We start from the raw sequence: 11,457 nt of genomic DNA on the forward strand, positions 1-11,457 counted from the left end.
TTGGATTGTGTGGTTTCTTGGTCTTCCTTATATGATCGCATTAGAGAGCGCCTGTTGATGATCCGTATTTGCTCGTCCTTAATGACAGAGTTCAGCATGATGATGCCAGAGATGTGACTATAGGTGATGATGGGGTGTTGAGGATGCAGGGCCGGATTTGTGTGCCCAATGTAGATGGGCTTCGGGAGTTGATCCTAGAGGAGCCCCATAGCGCGCGGTATTCCATTCATCCAGGCATTGCGAAGATGTATCAGGATCTGAGACAGTATTATTGGTGGAGAAGAATGAAGAAAGACATTATGTGATTTGTAGCTCGGTGTCTCAATTGTCAGCAGGTGAAATATGAGCATCAAAGACCGGGTGGCTTGCTACAACAAATAGATATTCCCAAGTGGAAGTGGGAGAGGATCACTATGGACTTTGTTGTTGGACTTCCACGGACTTTGAGAAATTTTGATGTTATTTGGGTGATTGTGGATCGGCTGACCAAGTCCGCGCACTTCATTTCTGTGTGTACTACTTATTCTTCAGAGCGGTTGGCAGAGATCTATATCCGGGAGATTGTTCGGTTGCATGGTGTCCCAGTTTCCATCATTTCAGATAGGGGCACTCAATTTACTTCGCAATTTTAGAGGTCTGTGCAATGAGACTTGTGTACTCAAGTTGAGTTGAGCATAGCTTTTCACCCTCAGACGGATGGGCAGTCCGAGCGCACTATCCAGATATTGGAGGACATGTTGCGTGCTTGTGTCATTGATTTCAGAGGGTCATGGGATCAGTTCCTTCCGCTTGCAGAGTTTGCTTATAACAACAGCTACTAGTCGAGTATTCATATGGCTCTGTATGAGGCTTTGTATGGGAGGCAGTGTAGATCTCCAGTTGGTTAATTCGAGCCCGATGAGGCTAGGCTATTAGGGACAGACCTGGTGCAGGATGCTTTAGAAAAGGTGAAGGTAATTCAGGAGAGGCTTCGTACAACGCAGTCGAGACAAAAGAACTATGCTGATAGGAAGGTTCGGGATGTGTCCTACATGGTTGGCGAGAAGGTTCTGTTGAAGGTTTCACCCATGAAGGGTGTTATGAGATTTGGGAAGAAGGGGAAATTGAGTCATCGGTTCGTTGGACCTTTTGAGGTGCTTCGGAGGATTGGGGAGGTGGCTTATGAGCTTGCTTTGCCACCCAGCTTGTTGAGTGTGCATCCGATGTTTCATATTTCTATGCTCCGGAAGTATATGGGGGGATCCGTCTCATGTGTTGGATTTCAGCACGGTTCAGTTGGATGATGATTTGACTTATGATGTGGAGCTAGTAGCTATTTTGGGTCGTCAGGTTCGAAAGTTGAGGTCAAAGGATATAGCTTCAGTGAAAGTGCAGTGGAGAGGTTGGCCCATGGAGGAGGCTACCTGGGAGACCGAGCGGGAGATGCGGAGCATATATCCTCACCTATTTGAGGCTTCAGGTATGTTTCTTGACTCGTTCGAGGACGAACGTTTGTTTAAGTTAGGGAGGATGTGACGACCCAGCCAGTCATCTCATGAGTTACCGCTCCGTTTTCCCCATTTCTGCTTCTTTATACTTTGTTTATCCGTGTTATGTGGTATCGGGTTGGTCGGATCAAATCCAGAATGATTTTGGTAAGGTTTGAGACACTTAGTCTCTTTTGAGGAAGGTTAAGTTGGAAAAGTCAACCAGATGTTGACTTATGTGTTAGATAGCTCGGATGTGAGTTCGATGGTTCGGTTAGCTTCGGGAGGTGATTTTGGACTTAGGAGCATGATCAGAATGGGTTTTGGAAGTCCGGAGTAGATTTAGGCTTGAATTTGCGAAATTGGATTTTTGACGATTTACGGTTGGTAGGTGAGATTTTGATATAGGGGTCGGAATGGGATTTCGAGAGTTGTAGTAGTTCCATTGTGTCATTTGGGATGTGTGTGCAAAATTTCAGGTCATTCAGACGTGGTTTGGTTAGGTTTTTGATCAAAAATGGAATTCGGAAGATTTTGGAAACTTAGGCTTGAATCAGATGTGTTTAGGTTTATTTGATGTTGTTTGAGGTATTTTGAAGATTGGTACAAGTTTGAATAAGGTTTTGGGATATGTTGGTGCCTTTGGTTGAGGTCCCGGGAGCCTCGGGTGAGTTTCGGAGGGTTGAACGGATCATTTTGAGTCGAAGAAAATTGCAGATTTTGGTTTCAGCTGTTGCAGGTATTTTACTCTTCGCATTCGCGAAGAGTCAGTTGAGGAAGGTGGAATTTAAGCCTTCGTGTTCACGAGGAAGGCTACGCGTTCGCGAAGGGCAAATGGTTTGTGCATCGCGTTCGCGGGCGAGGTGTCGCGTTCGCATAGAGCAAAAAGGGCAGCTGAGCTTAAGGGGGGAATTTGTTCATCGCGTTCGCGAGAGGCGGAACGCGATGGCGAAGATTGGTCTGAGCAAAGAATTGCGTTCGCGATGGGGGTGTCGCGATTGCGAAAGAGGAAAATTGGTCAAAGTTAATTTGTGCTTCGCGAACGCGAGGCTTTGACCGCATTCGCGAAGAAGGATTTCAGGCCTGGCCAGAAGGTTTAAAAGGTCATCTTGTCCGCGAATGTGGGGTTTATTTCTTCCATTGTTGGTCGTTTTTGGAGCTATTTGAAGGAGATTGAAGAGGGATTCAAGGGGAACCACTTGGAGGTAAGAATTTTGGACTTGAAACTCGATTCTATTGTGAAATCTACCTAATAAATCATAGAATCTAAGCCTAAAATTGAGGAATTAGGGCTTGAGATTAAGATACTTTAAAATGAGAATTTGAGGGGCCATTTGGACTCCGATTTCAATGTTCTTGGTATGTATGGACTCGTGGAAGGATAAGGATTCCGTTGATGTGATTTTTATAGAGTTTTGAGATGTGGTCCTGGGGGTCGGGTTTGGCCAATTTCGGAACTTTTGGTATTATTTGATTGTTTTTGCTTGGGTTTCGTTCCCTTGGAATATTTTGACGCTGTGATTCTGATTTTGAATAGATTCGACGCGAGTGGAGGACAATTAGAGGGGCAAAGGCGTCGTGGAGTAGTATTTTCACCGGTTTGAGGTAAATAACCATTGTAAATATGGAACTGAGGGTACAAACCCTAGTATTTAACTTGTTTTGATAAATGCGGTGACGCACATGCTAAGTGACGAGCGTGTGGGCGTGCACCGATAGGGATTGTGACTTGGTCCATCCCGTAGCGACTATTGAGCTGCGTATTTGATTTGAAACCTTATGATATTCCGTACTTTAGTCATTTATACTGTATTATGGGTTGTATGCCATGTTTGGTGCCTTGTGCCGACCTGTTGATACCCTTAGGAGCATTTTTACTATTTTTCTTCACTTTATTTGTTGAAAGCATATCCTCAGTCATGTTTTACCTGTTTAAATATTTAAAACTAGTTTTATCACTCCACTTCTAATTGTGAGGACTGTTTGGGCTGAGTTCCCTAATTTCTATTGTTGTGCCCGAGAGGCTGTGAGGTTAATGACTGAGAGAGGTTGAGAACCTAATAGTGAGGATATTATATGTATATATTATGGATCGGGCTGCACGCCGCAGCGATACTTATATGGATCGGCCTGCACGTCGCAGCGATATATATTGGATCGGGCTACATGCCACAGCTATATATATATATATATTAGATTGGGCTACGCGCCGCAACGATATGACGCTTGGGCTGTAGGAGCCCCTCCGGAGTCTGTACACCCCAGTGAGCGTAGTCGACTATAAATTATGGATCGGGCTGCACAGCGCAATGGTTACTATGAATTCTATTACTATGAGATATTAATGAGCCTGAGTGCTGAGAGTGAGTACTGAGTGACGAGAGTGAGTCACAGGTGACTGAGAAGCTGCCTGAGAGGCCATATTCTGAGTGATACCTTGCCCGAGGGGCCCAGTTATGATATTTTTACTGATTTCACTCTTCTTTTAAAAACAAGCATCTGTTGGAAAAATTGATAAGTATATGATTTCAAGTGTTTAAACTGAAGTTGATAATTTTATGACGAAACTGGTTTTAAACTGTGAAATGGACTTGTTATCTTGTTGTTTATTCAGTTATATGATTTTTAACTACTCGTCACTGCTTTCAGACCTTATTTACTTTAGTTAATTGCCGAGTTGGCGTACTCACGTTACTTCATGCACCTTGTGTGCAGATCCAGGTGCCTGAGTGGTAGAGTGAGGGTCCTCAGCTGATCTAGAGGTTGCCGGAGATTTCAAGGTAGCTGCATGGCGTTCGCAACCCTGTTTTCTCCTTCTTATCTTGTTCTTTTCCACATTTTCTAGACTTATGTTGTATCAGACAGTCAGTTATGTAGCAGAGGCTCTAGATTCGTGACACCAGATATTTGGGGCTGTGTAGTTCATGTTTATTTGACTTTCGCTTATATTTTGTTATTTTTAAACACTTATTATGGAAATTTGGTATTTAAACCTGTGTTAGAAAATGGTTTTATAAAAGGAATTTGTTGTAGTTAATGGTTTGGGTTGGCTTGCTTAGTAATGTGATAGGCACCATCACGACCAGGTATTTGGGGTCGTGACAAATATCTTCTATTATTACAACTTGTAGCGGGGTAATATGTATGTGAAAAGTTACCCGCTCTATTCTCCAGTTTGTACTACACAAATAAAAGAATACCACAATAAAGTGGTTGTTTATTGATATAAAAACCCATATCATAATAAACTTGGAGTTTATTAATAATTGCACATGTCATGGTGTAAACCTGAACTTTATCAATATTAATAATTTATTTAGTTGGCACAATTAGTTTAACCATGTTAATTTAAGTATGATGTGCAAAAATAAAAGAGAATTCATATGGGTAAATATTAAAGAACTAGAAAGTTCTTTAAGAATTCTCTTATGTTACTTGTTCTCATTAATTTTAGACCAACTAAAATTGAGATTAAATCCCATGAATACTGGAAATATCAAAGGTGAATATGAATCCATTCACCTGTCATGTATACCACATAAGATGCATGTATGAGATGGTTATATGTGCGATTATTATTAACCCACAACCTGGTATTTGCGAGGTAACTTGCTCAATAATTTAATTTAGAGCATAATTTTCAGATTTTCTATTCAAGACAGTGCATCTTGATAAGTTGGTTACATCATAGTTGGTTTAGCAAAATAATTTATTGAGTGCCTCCACTTAATAGCTAAACTATTGCTTATGAGAACAAAGTTATTTATATAAGTTTGATATACATTTAATACGAAAGTATATTACGTTCTCCCCTCACAAGTGGTTCAGGGTCAAGAACCAAATAGTTCCATATTATTATTATTGATGCGCAGTGTATATTTTGATTAACACCATAATACATAAAGATGAGTTTCCAAAGTTGAGGAAGCAAGTTAGTTTTTCTAACATGAGGGGGAGACATAATACAACAATTGAGAAAAAGTTACATGGAATGAATTATCATTTGTACATCTAGATCCTCGAATAAAACAATATGAACTTGAAGTTCATAAAAAGATAATTCCTCTGCAATATATTGCAAAACATGTTAGACGCATTTGTTGACCCAAAGAAAGTAACTATATTCTCATTGCAAATGCTCTTATTAAGTCATAGAAGGATAAAGTCTATTGTACGCTTAAAGCGTATAGACAAATTGGTTTTAAATAAACTTCTTGATAAAGAATATGAGCAAATGATCAAAATAATCATAATAAGGAGGCAAGTAATCTAGAAGATCACATGACATAACACTTCATAAAATTTCAAGAGAGGTTCAGGTACCTGAAAATATGAATGAAGAAATCTCTATGTTATGTCTTTATGAAAATAAGGAGGTTGGAACCGATATAAACTATTTGTCGACGACATCTATTATAGCGCTAAGTATAAATGGGGATCTTAAGTCTGTCGAATACAAACACAAAAATATTGGCCAAATAGAAAAGACACAATTCAAATAGAATTGGTTTCATATGAAAGACATGTAGTTTTGGACATGTAATTAAAAAGTCAATGATATGTGCAATCAATTTTCGATATCTTATTTGTCTAACATGACATGAAAACTTGATATGCATCTAATTAAAGTTTATTATACGACTTATATGACTTAACTTATATGACAATCTTTGAAGGATTTAAATCGTTTAAAGCATATAAAATTCTTGGTACTGAAGTACCATATCCTAAGCGCTATTTGCGCACATTTGTATCTTGCTATAACTATGAGCATGATAATGTGATAGCGAGAATTTTCAAGGTGCAATATATTCATCGGAGTTAATATGACTGATTTGTTCACCAAATCTCTACCGATGTCAGCCTTCAAGAAGATAGTGTACAAGATTGGGATGTGGAGGCTCAAAGATGTGAATTGATGCTCTCATCAGGGGAAGTTAATACGCGTTGTACTCTTTTTCTCTTACAAGGTTTTATTTAAGGTGAATGTCTATATTTTAGAGAGATTTTATGAATTTTACTTGATGTCTAAGTCACTCTTTCCCTATAAATAGAGATATCTTATTCTATTGTAATTGATCCCAAATGAATAAGAATTTTCTCTGTGCAATATTTTTCTTTCTTAAGCATTATATTTCTCTTTCCCTATTGTATTATTTTACTATGAGATAGTTACCTCTAGAATGATATGGAATTCTCTAGGCTGTCTTACATTTGTCTTCCCATTTCCCTCATTTCTATAAAATTCAAAATCCACCGCTAAAACCCTAAAACATTTGAACCCTGACTGATTCATTCTCGAGTGTATCAATGGCGATAATTTCCGATTATGATGAGCAAGATAACAAGCCACTGTCATCTTCATCGGTATCAAAAAAGCCTTTTAATGCCGTGCTTGATTCTGCAAACCCTCTAGGGTTTCTAGAAACGGTGTTCGAGTTTCTGGGCCGGGAGTCTGATATCTTCAAGAGCAATTCTCTGGTGAGTGATGTGAATGCGGTGGTTCGTATGGTGAAAGACAAGTTGGAAACTGAGGAGAAGAAGAGGAAAGAGAATGTACAAGGATCACCTGGAAAGGCCGAGAAGAAGTATAAGGAGGACGTTCCTGTCGTTGAAAAGGCCGAGGAGGTTAAGGAGGCCATGGAGGAGGACAAGAAGGGGCCTCTAGGTATTTTTTGTTTGTTTTATTTATCAAAATGTTTTTGTTTTTCTTTTTCTTTTACTGGTGTTAGGGACTTGTCTGGTCTGTAGTTATAGACGTTGACGTTCGTGTAGGCATTAGTGGGAGACTTAGAAAACCTTAAAAATGAATTAATTATTTACATGAAATGAGTCAGAATTTAGAGGAATGGATACCGAGGGTTTATATAAGTGATCCAAACTGCTACAGCGTAATTGATTGATTCATGATGTTGATATACTGTTTTTCTCCTGCCCCAGTGCTTAGCATGCGAACTAAGCGTGGCAATTAAGTTGGAGAAGTGTGTGGGGGTTTTGGGTGGGGGCATTAATCCCGAGATTTGAAGGCTGTCGGCTCTATTCTGTTTCGTTATGTACCGTAGTGTTATATAACTAAGATTTCGGCTTACAGGTACTTGTGATCCAACTCCACTCCCTTGACCCCTTGGATTTGAATATTACCACTCAGGGAAAAGAAAGAATTATCATAGATCTGGACCTTGATCCAGAATATCATGTGATATATTGTTTGATAAGTAAAGTTTTGTTTGAGTTGTGAAAAGCATTATAAGTAACAGCTGATGGCGAAGTGGGGTGTTATCATTTATCAAGTATATTTTGATTCTAATGTTTTGAAAAGAATATCCAATAGTACATTATGGAAGCTCTACTCTTGCTCACCGGAATTTGGAAATTTATAGCAGGGGACCTATGTGGATTTTATCCTGCATTGTGCCATTCTGCTTGGGAGGGTCTGTGTTGTGGTTGCTGTCTCACTTTGTTTATCACTATGACTTGGTCGTGTTATGTTTATGGTTACCGTAAGGTTAGTTATTTTCAGTTTGAACTAGTATACCTTTTTCTGAGCTGTGTAGGTATGTATGCTTGTGGGGTCTATTAACTCCAATTCTATGTTATAGGATTTTTTGTGGTAGTGTTTTTTAAATTTCAAACTCCATATAACATATGGCTATTCATTATTGACATCATATGCCAATTTGTATATGTTCATTGGTGCTACTGTACTACCTTGTGTTGTTTTGCATCACCAATGGCTTCTCATTGTTTTTGCTGCTGATATGTACACAGATCCCAACAAAGGCAATGGCCTTGATCTGGACAGCTACTCCTGGGGTCAATCTCTGCAGGAGGTCAGTCTTAACATTCCTGTACCTCCAGGGACAAAATCACGGTTTATTGTTTGCGATATAAAGAAGAACCATCTTACAGTTGGACTAAAGGGCCAGCCTCCAATAATTGATGTAAGTGAATTCTCCTGTTTCTGGCCTTTCAGAAACATCTTTTGCTGTAGTCCATTTGAAAATGTGCGAGATTTTGTATGATTTCTTTCTGAGCCCTTCCGAACATTCATTACTTTCGTGCTTGCAGGGAGAACTCTATCGACCTATCAAAGTTGAGGATTGTTTCTGGAGCTTAGGTATGTTACTTATATGTTTAGATGATGCATGGATGCTTGATAATTTGTTTCAATCTACATCTGTTGTTATTAGTATGTGAGTTGATGTTCAATGTGATACATAATTTCAAACTATGTGCATGCACCTGTCAGTACAATAGTTTGCAAGTTAGTCTTAGCAGAATTTGTTCAAGAACAACTAATACAACTATCTTTGCAGAGGATCAGAAATCCATCTCTGTACTCCTTACCAAGGCGGACCAAATGGAATGGTGGAAATGTGTGGTGAAAGGTGAACCTGAAATCGATCCAACGAAAGCTGAACCAGAAAGTAGCAAGCTATCAGACTTGGACCCAGAGACTCGATCGACTGTCGAAAAGATGATGGTAGGACTTTATTGTTAATAAAGGATGCTCCAGTATAGGAACACTAATTTTTAAGTGGGAATTCATGGCGGCACTTTTCCTTTTTTATTTATTTCTGCCAAGTCAAGGCCGTGATTTATGTTATTGTTCTTGGAAGTTTCTAGTTTCAATCACATGGTGATACTGCATAATTGCTGCTTATCCTATACATTATGAGTTATTTGCTATCCACACTAGCACAAATTTACCATCACAGGCTGTACTAGCATTCATGACATCCCTTTTTTTTGTGTGTGTGTGTGGGGGGGGGGGGGGGGGTTGAGTGAGGTGCATTTGAACAAATGGATCCCTTTTTGACATGCTTGGTAAATGTCAAAAAAATACTTCTGGCTTAGCTTGTAGAAGCTTAGCGTAGAAATGGTTTTCCAGAAAATTCAGATTTGAAGCTTAGGGGGGGGGTTGAGTGAGGTGCATTTGAAGAAGCGGATCCCTTTTTGACATGCATGGTAAATGTCAAAAAAATACTTCTGGCTTAGCGTAGAAATGGTTTTCCAGAAAATTCAGATTTGAAGCTTAGGTAGTTACTTTTGAGCGTAAACTTGTTCTAATATATCTCGGTTCTTGACTATGAAATCAAAATGTACATGTAAATTTGAGGTTATTTATGTAAACTAAGTGCTGAAGGTGCTTTATAAAATAAGATAAATACTTGGTTAAGTGGTTATACAAAATTTTAGTAGTATCTTCTGTATAGCACAACTAAGTGACTGAACTATAAAGTGCCACAGCCCCAACGAGCATGGATAGTTCCACAAAGTTAGTGAGGTGCATTTGAAGAAACGGATCCCTTTTTGACATCTTGGTAAATGTCAAAAAAATACTTCCGGGTTAGTTTGTAGAAGCTTAGCGTAGAAATGTTTTTCCAGAAAATTCAGATTTGAAGCTTAGGTAGCTACTTTTGAGCCTAAACTTGTTCTAATATATCTCAGTTCTTGACTATGAAATCAAAGTGTACATGTAAATTTGAGGTTATTTATGCACACTAAGTGCTGAAGGTGCTTTATAAAATAAGATAAATACTTGGTTTTTAAGTGGTTATACAAAATTTTAGTAGTATCTTCTGTATAGCACAATTAAGTGACTGAACTATAGCGCGCCACAGCCTCAACGAGCATGAATAGTTCCACAAAGTATAATTTTGTATTCAGGTTGTAGAAGTACCATTTTTTTCCAGTCTCTATTGGATTATGGCATATTCCAGGAGCTCTGAATCCTTTGGTAGTAAAATAAATATACCACCTCGCGTGATGGGCGAATGTTTTGGCACTGAAGTTTTTGTCTCATGTAGCTATTGTTGATGATGCTAAGTTGTGTCTATCAGCTTCATATGCCCCGTAGACATCCTTAATTTCTGGACTTAATAGTGTGGGATACACTTACTTTGGGGCGGGGTTGCTTTTATCTTCACTCTGTAGAAGGGACAAGTCGAATGATGCTTGATCTACTTGCCTATCAGTTGTTCTTCTTCTTTTGGTGGAATTCATGTTCACGGTAACTGCCTTTCTTATTGCATCTGTGAATGCCAATCCCTTCTAATAATGTGATGGATAATAAATTTTGCAGTTTGATCAGCGACAGAAATCAATGGGTCTTCCTACAAGTGATGAGGTGCAAAAGCAGGAGATCCTAAAGAAATTTATGGCTGAGGTACTTAATGACACCTTGTATTTTTGTCTTGCCGCCCTCCCTTGCAAAGTATTCATATTAACTGATTTTGTTCGATGATCTTCTGCAGCATCCAGAAATGGACTTCTCTAGGGCAAAGATGTCCTGATTCACAGAGTTTTTGCTTAGTGATCATATTTCTGAATGTCAAAAGAAGATAGATCATTTTCTGGCATCTCCTTAGTTTGGCTGGGATTCAAGATGTTTTTCTGCATATGGGAAGCCTATATTCTATAGTGACTTTTGGGTGGTCTTGGGAAGTAATTACTTATACACTACTGTGGAGTAATTGATTACAAAACAGTATACATCTCTGAACATCTTTATGTTCTATCAATGCTACTTCTATGCTTATCTGTGCTTGTTTAGCTTTTGTTTTCTGCCGTGTTTCATGTTGAATTTTCCCTGCACTCTGTTGGAATTGGTGTCTTGTCCCACAGTGGTCGATCTCTTTTTCTAGGGTCTAGGAAACATCCTCAGACTACAAGGTCTGTCCATATTTCAGCAATTTGAGCAATTTATCAGTCCCGATGAAAGAAAGAAGCAACTTATCACCCAATTGACTCTGACAATCAGAGTCTGAACAGAGCATTGTTATTGCATTTATATTTGGTTTGATACATGTCGCTCCAAATTGTGAACACTGTGGGGCTGGTGTGCCACGGTGGAGTGGACAAAAGCTAGATATAATTCTCATATGGATTTTGGGATCAGTCTCAAATTTCATGATCTTGGTATTTACCCTTGGATTTTTCAGGTTCTCTTTCATACTTTGAACTATCTGGTAATGTGTGCTTAGGAGCA

General features: G+C 39.0%; 1 protein-coding gene across 1 annotated transcript; it reads left to right on the forward strand.

Moving 5' to 3' along the window:
• Nucleotides 1-6,557: 6,557 nt before the first annotated feature.
• LOC104224344 (protein BOBBER 1-like) lies at nucleotides 6,558-11,007 on the forward strand. The gene is made up of 6 exons (XM_009775967.2): nucleotides 6,558-7,134; nucleotides 8,235-8,407; nucleotides 8,535-8,583; nucleotides 8,783-8,949; nucleotides 10,552-10,635; nucleotides 10,724-11,007. Exons 1-6 carry the CDS (start codon nucleotides 6,777-6,779, stop codon nucleotides 10,760-10,762), a joined length of 870 nt encoding a protein of 289 aa, XP_009774269.1. The 5' UTR covers nucleotides 6,558-6,776; the 3' UTR covers nucleotides 10,763-11,007.
• Nucleotides 11,008-11,457: the final 450 nt, after the last annotated feature.

The sequence above is a fragment of the Nicotiana sylvestris genome, chromosome 6, assembly GCF_000393655.2.
Source record: "Nicotiana sylvestris chromosome 6, ASM39365v2, whole genome shotgun sequence".
In the NCBI taxonomy this organism is placed as follows: domain Eukaryota; kingdom Viridiplantae; phylum Streptophyta; class Magnoliopsida; order Solanales; family Solanaceae; genus Nicotiana; species Nicotiana sylvestris.

Bases quoted from the DNA above. Each gene is read 5' to 3' on its own strand.
- LOC104224344 (XM_009775967.2), top strand. From the start codon at position 6,777: ATGGCGATAATTTCCGATTATGATGAGCAAGATAACAAGCCACTGTCA. The intron at 7,135-8,234 runs GTATTTTTTGTT...ATATGTACACAG, and splicing joins GGACAAGAAGGGGCCTCTAG to ATCCCAACAAAGGCAATGGC. The intron at 8,950-10,551 runs GTAGGACTTTAT...TAAATTTTGCAG, and splicing joins CGACTGTCGAAAAGATGATG to TTTGATCAGCGACAGAAATC.